This window comes from Monodon monoceros, unplaced genomic scaffold (assembly GCF_005190385.1).
Source record: "Monodon monoceros isolate NGI ecotype Baffin Bay Population unplaced genomic scaffold, NGI_Narwhal_1 Super_Scaffold_15, whole genome shotgun sequence".
Taxonomy (NCBI): Eukaryota; Metazoa; Chordata; class Mammalia; order Artiodactyla; family Monodontidae; genus Monodon; species Monodon monoceros.
Genome location: NW_021703771.1, coordinates 61,988,591 through 62,004,426, shown reverse-complemented (window position 1 = coordinate 62,004,426; position 15,836 = coordinate 61,988,591). Strand labels below are relative to the sequence as shown.

At 37.5% G+C, this 15,836-nt stretch overlaps 1 protein-coding gene across 5 annotated transcripts in view; it reads left to right on the top strand.

Annotated features, from left to right (window-relative positions):
* The window catches only part of MAP7 (microtubule associated protein 7), a 165,060-nt gene that overhangs the window by 67,281 nt on the left and 81,943 nt on the right, over nt 1-15,836 (top strand). For 2 of the 5 annotated variants that reach the window (XM_029223721.1, XM_029223715.1), the window contains exon 1: nt 440-644. The exons of the other annotated variants lie outside the window; for them this stretch is intronic. In XM_029223721.1, coding sequence (XP_029079554.1) covers nt 623-644 — 22 coding nt within the window. In that variant the 5' untranslated portion in view covers nt 440-622. Of the gene's footprint in view, nt 1-439; nt 645-15,836 lie in introns of those variants that run through there. 5 annotated transcript variants of the gene reach the window in all.

Genomic DNA, 15,836 nt, shown 5'->3' with positions numbered 1-15,836 from the left:
TCTCAACGGCTCCATGAATGTTCTCAGTGAAGAGAGTCAAAGAACAGAGGTCTCTCTGCTTGACTGATTCTAAACGATGGCCTCTTTCAGATGCATCTGGTATGGGAACAAAATGAGCCATAATCTTCAGAGTTTTAAATGCCATTGTTAATACATCAGGAAACCAAAAGGCCGAAGAATCTGGAAAAACAGTAAATAACGTTTAGATGATCTTGGTAAACAGTTGTTCTAATGTGTTTAATGCATATCCTGTTTGGGGCCCCAGCTGAGTTTGAATCCCTGAGATTGAACTGATGTTTAACAACCATTTCTTAGCCAGGAAAGGCCTCCGCTACTCCCAGCCCACACCCATTTGAGCTTCACTGGCTCTTTTGAACAGAAGCCTTTCTCCGTTTTTACTTGGTTCAGTGAACAAGGTTACTGTTTAGAAACAGTGGCTGTAGAGTCGTATGTCTCCTCACCCTCTTGCCTTCCTCCTGAGTGTACCTCGAGCCGTGTGAGAGATGATACTTGGGGTGATTGAACGGCCTCTTCACTGATGGCTTGGTCTTTGCCCGGCTGAGGAACTCAAATCAGGAAGATAGAATATGTTGCAGCATATTCAAGAAAGAAGGATTTTAGGATGGAAGACACTAAGCTGGCCTGTAAGTTCTTGGGCTCAAAATGTGTTTTGAAACTCTCAATAAGGCAAGGCAGGAATCAGGCAATCTTTAAACCAGTTTTGACAAATTAACACTTAACGGGGTGAAAGTACAGAGTAGGAAATCTTCTAATAAATCCTTTTGTTTTGGGGGGGAGGGACTTGGTTTTAATGTTCTAAGAAAAAGAAGTGGAATTTTAATTAAATGAAACAACTGTTGTTGTGATCTATAGATGATGGATTTATACTTCATTGTCCTACAACCACATGATAGCTTCTATGAAAATTCAAGGCAAACCATACTATACTCCATTTTCCATGTTCCCACTTTTTTTCTTTTGGCAAAAAACAATGTGCAAACCCTGAAACAACTCCTAGGGTCTCCTTGAGTGCTGGATGTAGCAGTAGCAGGCTATACACACAATTGCGCCGCTGTCCAAAGAACATTTTAGCGCATAATTTATTGACGATTTCTTATTGCTCTTAATATTTGTATCTGAATCAGATCATGAAGATTTTGAGAAATGACTGCTTTTCTATTTTCGAGGGGTGTATTTGAGGAGTGCTAGGGTTTTTTGCTGATTTAAAAAAAGGTCATACCTTGCTTGCTTACCTCTTTGGTTTTTATTTAGGTTTTTTTTTTTTTAATCAGAAACATTGCATGCATTTTCCTCTCATATCTTTCCTTACCAGAATGCTTTTATTCGCATGGCATGTAAATAACTAACTCACATATACACTTTACAGAAAAAACTATAGTCATCGGAATCTTATGCCCTACATTTTGGAGAGGTATTTTTATCACTGTATTTTCTTCTCTAGAATTTTCTTTATATACTAGATGTTTTATCAGGTTTAATTTTTAAGAGTAATAAAATGCTTTATTCACTAAATTATTTGCCCCTTTAAAATATTATCTATCTTCATTTTCATAAATAATATTTGCAAACTTTATAATAAAATACATCTAGGAAAGAAATGTGAGTGATACGTAGTTTCAGTAACCATTAAGGAGATGGATTATGGTATAAATAAATGGTTTGCCTTTGGTGTTTTATGATGATAAAATATGGAGTTAAAGTGGCATATTAGGAATATCTTTGGAGTTGGATCCAAGTCTGCCTTTTAGCTCTGACACTGGTTCTGTGACCTCAAACAAGTTATTTATACTTTATAAGTATGTCAGTATCATCATTGTACAGTGGGAATAAATCTCTAATTTTCAGGGCTGTATATACACTAAAGAAGAGGCAAAATGCCTCCCCTAATGCTTGGTTTCCCAGAAAAACGTTGGTGTTACTATTATATGTATTTGTTCAGTTAACTCACTTTTATCAGTAAATTCGTTTTGCACTTAATGAGTCAAAATAGACATATCTTTCTGGGTAGAAAGCATATTTACATATAGTATTCAAATATTAGGATAAGACAGTTGATGCATAATAAGCATTGGGTTTCATAGTGAATTATTTAAATGTGATAAATAAGATTGCTTGAATCAGGGAATTCCCTGGCGGTCCAGTGGTTAGGACCCCGCTTGTTCACTGCTGAGGTGAGGATTCAATTCCTGGTTAGGGAACTAAAATCCCGTAAGCCATGCAATGCAGCCAAATTTAAAAAAATTTTTTTTGCTTGAATCAAATGAAATACAGGTTGCTTAGTAAGAAAATTGGATAAATATCCAATAGATAAAATTTATATTGAGGGGGAAATTTTTTTGATCCAGAAAATTGGTCAAAAAATCTTAGATAAGTGGTTTAAAAATACTAAATTATTCTTAGATGCTGGATTTTGGTCTTTTCCAATTTCCATCTTTTAATCTGATATTGAGTAGAGATTAGAAAAGTAGAAAACATCATAGCTTCATGTTTCCAGAAACTAAAATTTCAGTGTAAAAACCTTAAACTCCATTTGGGGTGACGATGAAGGGAACTGTGCTCTGTACACTTCCCAGGGCACCCCCGGCTCATTAACGAAGATCCATCCCGCTGTGGGAGCAGAACCTATTTCCACCGTCAGGCTGCTCTGGAATAACTATAATAAAGTGTAAGAGTGACACCCCACTCCCACCCCAACAAAAACTGCTTTCTGTTGTTATTGGCCTGTTCTCACCTTTGTACTTAGCACCAGCTGATGCTATAATGTTTATTGTGCTCTCCCACACTAGAATGTTTGCTCCATGGGGCCAGGGAGTTTCGGCCCTTTTGTTCACTACTGTATCCCAAGCACCGGTAACAGTGCCTGGCAACCAGTAGGCGCCTAATCAATTTATCACATTAATGGATCAATCCCCAGTCTTCAATAGGGCAACAAAGTAGAGAAGGCCACGCCTACTCTCATTATAAAACACAGAAAATAACGAAAACAAAAATACAGTTTTAAATAAAATGGACTGTCACTACACTAGAACATGCTGATTTATTCTGTGGTTGACACAGCGCTAGTGCTTTGTTCCAACTTTTGGAAGAAAAGAAAGTTAGCAAGAAATGTTACTATCTTCTGTTACAGATGGTTAACCATGTGTCAAGAACAGAAAACCAAAAAGTTTACTTCCTTCATGAAAAATAGGTAAATTAAGGACTCTAGAAAAATAATTCTGTGATAAAATACCAAGTCACAGGCCAAATAAGCTCGCTCCTCCCCTGAGCCTGGGCGAGGTCAGCCCTCTGCTCGGGAGGACTAGTCCCTCCCACACACTCAGGAAGGTTCACGCTGCCCGGCAAACCCAAGCTCCTTTACCAGGAATTCTACGTAGGTGTAGTTTTCAGAAGCCAAAACGCTTGTTAAGCAAGGCTTTCACAAAACACTAGCCATTCTCAAAGTAACACTGAATCTATACCTCTATCGCGAAGACAAATTGCTGCACTTTAGAGTCAAAAGACCCAGGTTTTCAAACTCAGCTTGAAGGCTGTCTGTATGACCACGGGCAAAATCCCATTTGACCTCTCTGAGCCTCAGTCCCCTCCCCTATAAAACGGCAACAGTGACACCTGCCATAATCAAGTTAAGATGGTCAAGTGAGTTTATACACAAAAAAGTGATTTATAATCCATTAAGCAAATTACACAGTGTTACTTGAATACATATTAAAACACAGTGCAAGTTCTTTCCTTAAATGAGAATTTAAATGCTTTATGACTTTATATAAATACTCCTGTTTGTCAAAATATCACTAATTGGGGGGGCAAACCGCACTAAAACGTAAAAAAAAGACCAAGGTACAATTTTTAATGCCATATTTGAAAAAAAGAAATCTGGAAAGCACTGTAGCACAGTGGCTAAGATACTAGCTTTTAAAGTCAAATTGATGTGGATTTTATTCATGATTTAGCCATTTACGTTAGACAGATTTCTTTAACAGCCTGATCTCTGTACAGTGGGGAGAGTATTACCTAAATGCAGGCTTACTGTGAGGGACAGACTGAATGAGACAAAATGCTTAAAGCATCTAGTACAGTTTAGAACCTAATAGATATTCAGTAAATGGCAGTTGTGTTTGTGGTTATTTCAATTCTTTATAAATATCATTGGGTATATGATTTTCCTTTTAAATGATATGGTACCAAACTTTCGAAATATATTAGCCACTATTACTCCGTATAAAAATCTGCTAGAAATTTCCCCAGGGAAAATGATTCTCCGATTTTTTCAGAGCTCTTACTTTTCTGAGCCTGATGATTATTTCAATTAGGTGGTCTTTGAAGCAAGCATCAATACAACTAAAGCTTTCCAATACCATTTACTCACCTAACCCTCCGGAGATCTCAAAGTACGTTAGGTTGAATAGAGTTTAACTTCCTGTCCATAACAGAACACACAGATATTCATAAAGAAAGAGCAGGGGCAGGGACATATCGAAGACAGAAGTTTAAAGTTCTCTTTCCAGGAAATGCGTGTTGCTAGTGAACAATAAGAAGAGCCTCAAGGTAGCAGCACATATTGTCACACAGCCTAGAGATGTTTTAGTTCCAAGATTCATTACTCATAGTCTAAGACTTAAATCATATATTGAAAGCCACCAGTCCTTTCTCAGAGCAATTCATTGAGACATTGAAGTAAATGTCCTCTGAACTGACATTTTAGTACTGAATTGCAATCATCAGTTTATGGTGTTGACAGTATAATTTATTTTTCTTATCAGAACCTCCAGGTGACATGAATAAATAAATTTCAGTTGAACCATAGACCAACTTTAAAACTTAGGTTAAAATTTTAATACACGAGAATCATTCTCCATTAAAAGGTACCTTTCTATAAGACCTCTGTGAAAAGATAATGCCATAATCCATTTCTGGATCATAATATGGTTACATAAATGTATTCTTAATATCTTATCACAGACAGAATAAAATAACATTACCTGAATAGCAAGTAACATGTGATGAAGGACCGAGAAGGTAAAAGTTAATATTTAAGCTTTCCACTTACTTGATTTAATATTAACCGTACAGAGTTCTCATGTTTTTCTGTAACACAAGTTATAAAGTCCTGTGTCAAAGATTAACATTTTTATATAACATTTTATTAAGAATTCTTGCTTTGAATATTTGAATTTTGTATTTTACTTCTGATAATCAAAATAATTTTAGTATATAAGCACTTAAGTGTGATGTTTTATAATTCAGTGCTATCAACACTAGCCAACAGTCACAATCAAGTTAAATAAGACAAGTGTGTCATTCAGGGATTTTAGTTGGATTCAAGATATACCATTTTAACAAAGGAAAGGGGGTTTGAGCTTCAAGAGGTGATAAATTGTGGGGAAGTGGCTAGAAAATAGAGCGAATGGAAGATAAGGGTTAATGTAGTAAGGTTTGTTTATGCAAACTCATCTCTGTCTCTGGGGATGAGTTGCTCCCCTCTGCTAGTTGCTTTTTTTCTTTGATATAGGAGGTGGGGGGACACTGTCACAAGGGAAATTTATGTCCTGCTTTTAGGTGGATGGGAGGGGTGTGTGTGCAGAGAGTTCTTTCTGCATCTGTTGATTCTCAATTGCCTTCAGCTGAAAATCATGCCAAAGTGGCATCTTTTGGAGTGGTGTGTGCTGATGCCCTTCGTGGTACTCTAATGGACATCTTTAGATGTAAGACTTTTTCCAATATTTTAGATTATTTCCATAAGATAGAGTCTCAGAAGTAGAATTGGGGAGTCAATAGTTTTAAACCTTTTAATGGCAGTAGATTCATATTACTCAATTCCTTTCTTAGAATTACGCCAATGTACTGCACCTCTAAAACTGCCACTTTCTGCTCCACGTATTTTCAGGGTTTTCAGTGCTACATTTGGAAGCACATGTCTAGTATTCCTCTTCAGGGTCCACACTAGATGAAAAATGAGGACCATCTGACCAAGGATCCAAAAAGGGATAGTTCTAACCATCGGGGAAGCTGGTTCCAATATTCATGGCTATGTGCTGTGTTTGTAAGGGGGTGGCATAAACCGAAGCAGATGCTTGTCTCCAGGTATCCCTTCTACCAGCTGAATTTAACATCTCAAATAATCACAAGGAGACCTTTTTGGATGAGGGGTAATTGAAGATATCTTTATTGCAAATAGATCATTTGGATGTGGTTAAATCTTCATGAGTTATTCAGCTCTAAATCCAAATTAGCATTTGATTGCCAATGGGACTGAAACCAAGCAGGACCCTATGGGGGCCTTCCTGGGGACAGATACCCTCACCCCTGTGTCCCCCACCTCTTATTTGTAGAAAAGCTTTAGCCTCCTAGGCCTTCCCTCCCTGAGTTCCAAAGAGCAAATTTAATTAGAAAAGTGAAAAAAATGAAGAAACAAAGGAAAACAATCAAGTTAAGACAAAATAGTAATAGTTTATCCATAAAATAAAATCAAGGACCTTTAGTTCCCCCTCAAGGGCTATAGGTAATAACCTGAGCCATATCCTTGAGGTTTTGGTTTTGTTTTTTCGGTTTTTTTTTTTTTTTATAGCAGTTACTAAAATCCCTACCAAGTAGAGAAAGTTAACCATATGCTGACCACCAGCACATAGACCCCAGACTGGTTGGAACTAGAAAACTAGTCATTGAAATTCTCAAAATATTACCCTGTTACCTCACCATCAAGCAATTTGAGAATTGTGCATGAGCTGATTAGTCACTCCACAACCCTCTTCCTCACACTGTCTTTAAAAACCCTTCCCTGAAAGCCATTGGGGAGTTTGGGTCTTTTGAGCACAAGCTGCCCATTCTCCTTGCATGGCACCCTACAATAAATGCTGTACTTTCCTTCACCACAGTGTCAACAGATTGGCTGTGCTGTCCATTGGGTGAGTGCACCCAAGATCACTGGACTTTTCAGAAGGCATAATATGACACATGCAAATCAAGGAATTTTAGAGCTGTCACCATCAGCTAATTACCATTGGGTAGAATCTTAAGCAGTGCATTCGAAAACTGAAGCAGCTTCTATTTATTATAAATTAATGACATAGGATGTTTATTAATTATTAAACTTTGTGAAATATGCTGAACATTGTACATAGGGTTTACAGCCAATAGCTGTCATCAGAATGTTTTGAAATTACACCCATGAGAAAAACAGAAAGGTTTTTACCTCCATGCATTTGCAGTTGCTTGCTAGTTTTGTATAACCATCGAAACACAGGATGTTGATTTATGCTGTTTAGCCTTTCCTCTTCCAAGAAAATTTAGCCACTTTGAAAAAAAAGTCATATATCTCAAAAAGCCCCTGTTAAAAAATAAGAACTCAGTACTTAACATACTGATTTTATACTGAAGTATTAAGTTCTTGATTTTTAGTCAGATAAATAAAAGTATTCCATGGTGGGAATTACATTCTATTAAAAAAAATTTGCATTTATGAAGTGGTAGGGGTGAAAGTGTTGTTTTAAAACTAATTAAATGAAGAAATCTCCTTGGAAATAAGTTTTGGATTCTAAGTTGTTTTAGTTACAGTATTTTTCTACTTAGAGTTGTATCCTGAATTATGTTAGCTGGAAGGACAAAAGGTTTAAAAGAAGCCACATGGAATTTTAAACAGTAGCATTTATTCAGCTTCCTGTGTATTGTTCCTCCCTAGAATTCTGTTCTTCCCTTTCAGAGCTGTTATCTCAGTTCACAGTGTAACATTCATTAGTGTGATCATTTTTCTAATGCCTACCTCCCTGTAGCCTCTAAGTTCCATGTGGGCAGGGCTGTGCCTGCCTCTGCCCACCATTATATCCCTGGTACCTAACACATTGGATGTAGGCGCTCCAATGTAAGCCGTGGATGGATGGAGTAATGGGGAAGGATTCTTTTAGTCATTCTAAAAGACATATAACATTAAAGTGTGTTTTCTTTTTCTTGGCATCTGCTTGAAAGGATTGCTTGGTTACTTTTTCCTGCATCTTCATCTGTCAGGCATTGATGTAACGCCATTTTGTAGAATAGGAATGCTTTGTGATAAATTCATTGTCCTTTAACAATTGTGGCCTTTTTAAAACTCTGGACTCTTAATCATACAAAGCTTTAAATAATAGTGTTGCCAAAAAGACTTTATTGCAGTTTAAGCTTATTTATAAAGATTTTTTCCAGCATAGACCCCAGAGCATTATTATAGAACCCAGAACCTGCTTATCTCCTCAGAAGTCAAAACAGCTTATTTCTCTTTTTTAATAAACTTATTTATTCATTTATTTCTGGCTGCATTGGGTCTCCGTTGCTGCACGTGGGCTTTCTCTAGTTGTGGTGAGCGGGGGATACTCCTCATTGCGGTGCACAGGCTTCTCATTGTGGTGGCTTCTCTTGTTGTGGAGCACAGGCTCTAGGCGCGCGGGCTTCAGTAGTTGTGGCACAAGAGCTCAGTAGTTGTGGCTCACAGGCTCTAGAGCACAGGCTCAGTAGTTGTGGTGCACGGGCATAGTTGCTCTGCATCATGTGGGATCTTCCTGGACCAGGGCTCGAACCCGTGTCCCCTGCATTGGCAGGTGGATTCTTAACCACTGAGCCACCAGGGAAGCCCCAGCTTCTTATCTCTAACTCCTTGAACTCCTTGTCTTAAAAAAGAAAAGAAAAAAATGTTGTATTTTAGCACAGTACCATATGAAGGTTATTGCTTAAAATTTTAGGTGATGACTTTCAGGATAAATTAATATTGAAAGAGCAATATTGTTTCAATTTTTGTAAAGCACCGCGTACTTAAGTATTTTTTTTCAAAATGATACGTATTCAGCCAATATTTGGGGCTTTAAATTTTGCCTTAATTATTACAGTTTAAAGATTATTATAAAGTATAAATCTTAGTTGAAATATTGATAGTATTAAAACACATCTAGTGCCTTGACAAAAGGAAAGAGAAGCTCTGGAAAAAGAAATCTTTAGTTTCAGTTTTTTTTTTAAATTTATGTTTGGGGTGTATATGTGTGAGAGGTGGGTGTTTTAGTTTAAAATACTCTGATTTTGATATAAATATATCAGGGTTTTTGTTTTTTTAGCCTTAGCTGTTATTCAGTGTAGAAAGGAGTATTAAAATATTCAAAACAGATTAAATCGATGCTAAAGTTGGGAAGTAACCATAAAAGCATGTTTTATAGAGGACAGTGTGGTTCGTTGCACTGTTCTCTGTTAGTCCTATTTAATACAGGAGTAGATTTTAGAATATATATAAGAATTCGTCTACCATATATGCCCACAATATAGCTTCTTGAAACTGAACTTGTGCTAGCTATTGAATAACAGTGAGTACAAGATCTTGTACTCCTTGGCAAATTTCTGGATTACATTTTATGGTGTCAGTTAATAGTGGAATCACAGGATTTAACTAGCAGTTGACCTTGGAGTAGAGTTATCTGATCACATGAAAACTGAGAGACCTAACAAAGATGTAGGCTTGAACAATTACTCAGCACATCTCACCTCTAGAAAGTACCAGTGGGCAGGGCCAAACTTCTTCAAGAATAATTTAAAACTGGGTCATTCTTTAAAGGCCCAAAATTGAAGCTCCAAGTAGCGTGATTAATAGAATTTTAGTCTGGGAAATTTTTTAGAAATATTAAAATACCCATGGAATGCCAAATGCCTAAGCTTTAACCCTTGAGCTTTATTGGGTTTTTTTCTGACAACAATTAGATAGTAGGGCCAATGTTGAAGTCTATCATTAGCTCATGTGGTAGGGCCCATGTTTGTATAAAAGGGAATATTTGCCTTTCTGTTCTCTGATGGGCTTATTTATAACTTATCCAAAAATAGTGTCAAAATTTTAAGGCACATATATTAAAGAAATCATCACTGCTATTCTATATCACTGAAAACTAAGTGATGCTTAAAGAGATGGTTCCTATTGATATTGACTCTGCCATACAAGTCTAAATAAGTGTCAGTCAGTAGCCCGTGTTGAGTTTATATAATGTAGCTTGTGACAAATGCCTGTCCATGGAGTCAGAGAATAAATATGGGTCCAAAAAATGGTTCAAACGTTATTATATTTTTTCTGGAAGTTTTCACCACAAAGCAGTAAAGAATATAAAGGAATATAAAGTACAGTAGTTCTCAAATTTGGTGTGTACATCCGATTCAACCATGATGTTTGTTAAAAGTGAAGATTCCCAGGCCCTACCCCTACAGATTCAAGTTCTTTAGGTCTGAGATGGGGCATAAAAATCGGTATTTAACAAATACCGCAGTGTTTCTGATGAAAGAGGTTCATGGGCCATACTCTAAGAAACATTGGTCAGCCTTCAAATACTTTTGCTTGCATGAATCCTAGAAGAAATTTGAAAAATCGTGTGCTACTTTATAGACATAGAAATTGAAATCCAAAATTATTTTATTTTAAAATAGTTTAAATCATTTCAAAGGCTCTAATTTTAGAAAATTCCATAGTGTATACATGCTTTAAATATACCTTTATCAAAACTTTGAAGCTACAGACTTAAATCATTTATTTTATCCAAAAAATCCTGGTTGATTGAACCATTAGCCATATCATACTTGTTACTGTCTGACAGAAAAGGTCTGACTTCATTTTTTTAATGCAAATAAGTATATCAATTTGTGCCCTATGACAAATGACACATTAATATAGGTGGACAGGCAAAGCAAACCTTTTTACTTGTGTAGAGGTAGAAAAATTTTTCCTCTACCCCCTTAGTTTAATTTGCGGGCCTTAGTTAAAGTACCTATCAACAGACAGATTAACAGGATAAAAGGCATTGGTTTTTTAATATTTTTTTTCCCTCAATGAAAAAATTTTGTTAATTCAGTGTCTTCCGTAGGAAAACGTTAATAACTGCAGAGAAATGCTCTAATTTCTAGGTGCAGATATGTTTCTTAATATTTTTACATGCCTGAGGGCTTCACAGAAAATATATAAAAACCCAAAGAGGTGTTTCAACCCAGGGACTTATATATCATTTTAACAAAAGGTGATAAATTGTGGAGAAGTGACTAGACAAGGGAAAGGGGTTTGGGATTTCTAGAGGCTGTAAATTGTGGGGAGGTAAATATATGGGAGAAACTAATGGTAGATAAGGGTTATTTAGTAAGATTTGCTATGTAGACTCAAGTTGTTTCTGGTGATAAAAGTCATTCTCCAAATTCTGGTATGGGAAAGGAGAGTGCCTTTAAAACGGAAACTTGTCACCTTCACAAAGGGAATGCTTTTAGACCTAAAGGGGGAGGACAGAGAGCTTCCTCTGTCCACTGTTTCTCATTTGCCTTCAGCTCAAAGTAATCCATATGCCAGAGTGGCGTATTTGGGGGTGGCATCTCCTGATCCCCTTCACTTGTATAAACCAAGGCCTTGCTCCAGTAGTATTTCTTGCCTAGTTCACAAGTGGCCCCTCTTCAGGAGCAGTGCATCTTCTCCTTGTTCCTTTGGTTACACTTCAGAGTTTTTACACCACAGACCTTGAGCCACATATATTCAAGATGCATAAATGGTGTGCCTTTCTTATGATAGTGGGAGAAGGGGAATGTGAAAAGCAAGGTGAGAAGGTTTTAGGAAAGAATCTGGGAACTGATTCCCTTAAAACCCTCCATGTACATGTATTCCCTTTAACAAGGGTTCTTTAACCTGGAGTATGTGAATTTGAATGAAGAAAATAATTGCATCTTTATTTCCAATAACCTTTTCTGGAAATTGAACATTTCCTTTTTTTTTTTTAAACTAATTTCTGTTGGAGTATAGTTGCTTTACAATGTTGTGTTAGTTTCTACTCTATAGCAAGGTAAATCAGCTATACATATACATATAGCCCCTCTTTTTTGGATTTAGCTGAACATTTCCTTTAATTATGAATGTGAGCAAAAACCCTACAGCAGTATTAGCATTAACAGAAGTCAGATATTTTCTACACATTACAGTTGTTTCAGATAGCTCAAAAGGCAGTTTAAACAGATAACTGCTTGAAATCATGGCAGTTATGAGACATACCTCTAGATCGTGATATTTAATGGGTTAATAAAGAAGCACATATATAGCTATAGTACAGACCTTTTACCATCTTGATAAGCTTTTAAATATAATTTATTTTATAAATTTAATGTATTTATTTATTTTTGGCTGCATTAGGTCTTTGTTGCTGTGTGCGGCCTTTCTCTAGTTGCGGCGAGCAGGGGCTGCTCTTCATTGCGGTGCGTGGGCGGCTCATTGCGGTGGCTTCTCTCGTTGTGGAGCACAGGCTCTAGGCATGCGGGCTCAGTAGTTGTGGTTCGTGGGCTCAGTAGTTGTGGCACAAGGGCTTAGTTGCTCTGCGGCATGTGGTATCTTCCCGGACCGAGGCTCGAACCCATGTCCCCTGCATTGACAGGCAGATTCTTAACCACTGTACCACCAGGGAAGTCCCTAAATATACTTTAAATATGTATTTTTTTGTAATGCTACATATTTTCATTTATTCATTTAAAGATATTATCCTGAGAAGGGATCTGGCCTGACCTTTGCCAAAGGAATCCAAAGCAGAAAAAAGGTTAAAATCCTTTTGTGGAAAGCTGTCAGTTACCCTTAGGAGCATGCATACCCCAGATTGAAGCCTGCTGAGCCGGGGAAGACCAAAGCCCACCAACTTGTCTTAAAGTATTAGTCCAGGAAACCCAGACTTGCTTTTTTTTTGCCAAGGAATGAAAAATGTGAAAAATCACTTAAGCCTGTAGGAGACGAATCCTAGTTTAAATTCCCTAATCCACTGGTTCTAAATCAGGAATGTACATCAAACTCCTCAAGGGAGCTATTTAAAATTGTACAGCTAACCCTCAGAATGGGAGAAAATATTTGCAAATGAAGCAACTGACAAAGGATTAATCTCCAAAATTTACAAGCAGCTCATGCAGCTCAATAACAAAAAACCAAACAACTCAATCCAAAAATGGGCACAAGACCTAAATAGACATTTCTCCAAAGAAGATATACAGACTGCCAACAAACACATGAAAGAATGCTCAACATCATTAATCATTAGAGAAATGCAAATCAAAACTACAATGAGATATCATCTCACACCAGTCAGAATGGCCGTCATCAAAAAATCTAGAAACAATAAATGCTGGAGAGGGTGTGGAGAAAAGGGAACACTCTTGCATTGCTGGTGGGAATGTGAATTGGTTCAGCCACTATGGAGAACAGTATGAAGGTTCCTTAAAAAACTACAAAAAGAACTACCATATGACCCAGCAATCCCACTACTGGGCATATACCCTGAGAAAACCAAAATTCAAAAAGAGTCATGTACCAAAATGTTCATTGCAGCTCTATTTACAATAGCCCGGAGATGGAAACAACCTAAGTGCCCATCATCGGATGAATGGATAAAGAAGATGTGGCACATATATATAATGGAATATTACTCAGCCATAAAAAGAAACGAAATTGAGCTATTTGTAATGAGGTGGATAGACCTAGAGTCTGTCATACAGAGTGAAGTAAGTCAGAAAGAAAAAGACAAATGCCGTATGCTAACATATATATGGAATTTAAGAAAAAAAAATGTCATGAAGAACCTAGAGGTAAGACAGGAATAAAGACACAGACCTACTGGAGAACAGACTTGAGGATATGGGGAGGGGGAAGGGTGAGCTGTGACAGGGCGAGAGAGAGGCATGGACATATATACACTAACAAACGTAAGGTAGACAGCTAGTGGAAAGCAGCCACGTGGCACAGGGATATCGGCTCGGTGCTTTGTGACCGCCTGGAGGGGTGGGATAGGGAGGGTGGGAGGGAGGGAGACGCAAGAGGGAAGAGATATGGGAACATATGTATATGTATAAGTGATTCACTTTGTTATAAAGCAGAAACTAACACACCATTGTAAAGCAATTATATCCCAATAAAGATGTTAAAAAAAAAAATTGTACAGCTAAGACTTAATGCCTCAGGATTGCAGTTCAGTAGGTCTGGGTGAGACATGGACATCTCTGTGTTAAAGGCCCATAGGTGGTTTTTCTACAAACCCTCAAATGAGAAGTGTTTTGAAAGCTTGTTCTATAAAAACTATTTTAAGTATCATGTTTTTAAAGATTAATTGAAAAAATTCATGTCAAGAAATGAGGAAGTTTCACTTTGTAGTTTGGAACTCGTAACCGCCTAAGGCACCTTCTGCTGTGGCAGGAGGTGAGCGGGTGCTTGACCATCCGTCCCTGGGGTCCATGAAACTTTCTGAAGTTACATGGACAGCTTTTCAGGGTAAGGGGCCAATGGCTTTCCTAAGATTTGCAAGGGTATTCATGACCTAAATAAGGGCATGGGAGAGGCAGAAAATAGCTTCCCATATACTGAGACAGTAAAATGTAATCGTGAAGTGACCAAAAGACAAAATTATTAGATCTACTAAGGAGACTGTTATGAGAATACCATTAATTCCAAGAGAAAAGCATTGAACTTTAATGATTTAATTTTATCATTATTTTTATATTAATTCCTGGAATAAAAACGTTTATTTTGTTTTTGTAGTACACAGCACAACATCATAGGGTGGCAAATAAGTGGTTTTGATGGTCTACATTAGGGAAAAAATGAATATAAAATATTAAAATTTATCGAGTACTTATTGAGCGTAAAAATCCGAAAGCAAAATGATCATTAAAGTAAAACAACTTTTTTTAAGATAAAATAATTTTATTTTAATATTTGGCTTACCCCCTACCTTTGACAGTTTTGTGTCCTTGGACCCATACTCTAAAATTATGAAGCAGTAAAAATGTGATGTGAAATGTATAGTTTCCTCCTTGCAACAAGTGAAAAAAAAAAACACTACAAGAAAAGTATTTTTAAAGGAATAAAGAAAAGATACGATCTTTCATTTATAAAAGAAGTTGACAGGCTTTCACATCAGCATGATTGAAAGTTGATGCATCTCCCTGCCCTTTTCTCTGTAATGGGCAAATTACTTTCTGCTTTTGGTTATCTTGCCTTCTCCTTGACCAGAAGTGCCCCCAACCCGCATGCCTACTCCAGGAAGCCTCCCTTACCTTTGTGCCTCCATAGAATCTCATATATACCTCTCTCTCAGTACTTACCTCGTTATATTTTAATTATCTATTTCCATCTGTCTTGAGAGACGTTAACTTCGCTACCATTATCCTTGTGTTATTATGCTTAGAATGATGCCTGCTCATTAAATATTTTGCTGAGTAATTACATCTATAAGCACCCAACTCATGCCTCTCACCCATTATTTATTGTACTCGCCTGTGATTCTGTGCCACCAGGTCAGTACGTGGATCATGCTTTGGCATTCAAACTTCTGCTCTAGCCAACCAAGTGAACCTGCCCGGACCTACCAGCAGCCCATTGCAGTAAACTGAGTCCACATTGAATCTAACGATATTTAGACTGGCCATCAGTCCAAGATTACCCTTCATAGACAGAGCGAGACCGGGCATGAAGCTGATGACTAAGCCAGCCACTCCCTATTTATCTTCATTAGCTTCAGGCTCTCAAACTTGTCATCTTATCACTATCTTACCAAGATTTCCTTTCTTCCTGGCTTATATTGTCTTTAAAAGAATTACGTAGGGCTTCCCTGGTGGTGCAGTGGTTAAGAATCCGCCTGCCAATGCAGGGGACACCAGTTTGAGCCCTGGTCTGGCAAGATCCCACGTGCTGTGGAACAGCTAAGCCCGTGTGCCACAACTACTGAGCCTGCACTCTAGAGCCTGCGAGCCACAACTACTGAGTCCGTGTGCCAGACCACTGAAGCCCACGCCTAGAGCCCATGCTCCACAACAAGAGAAGCCACCGC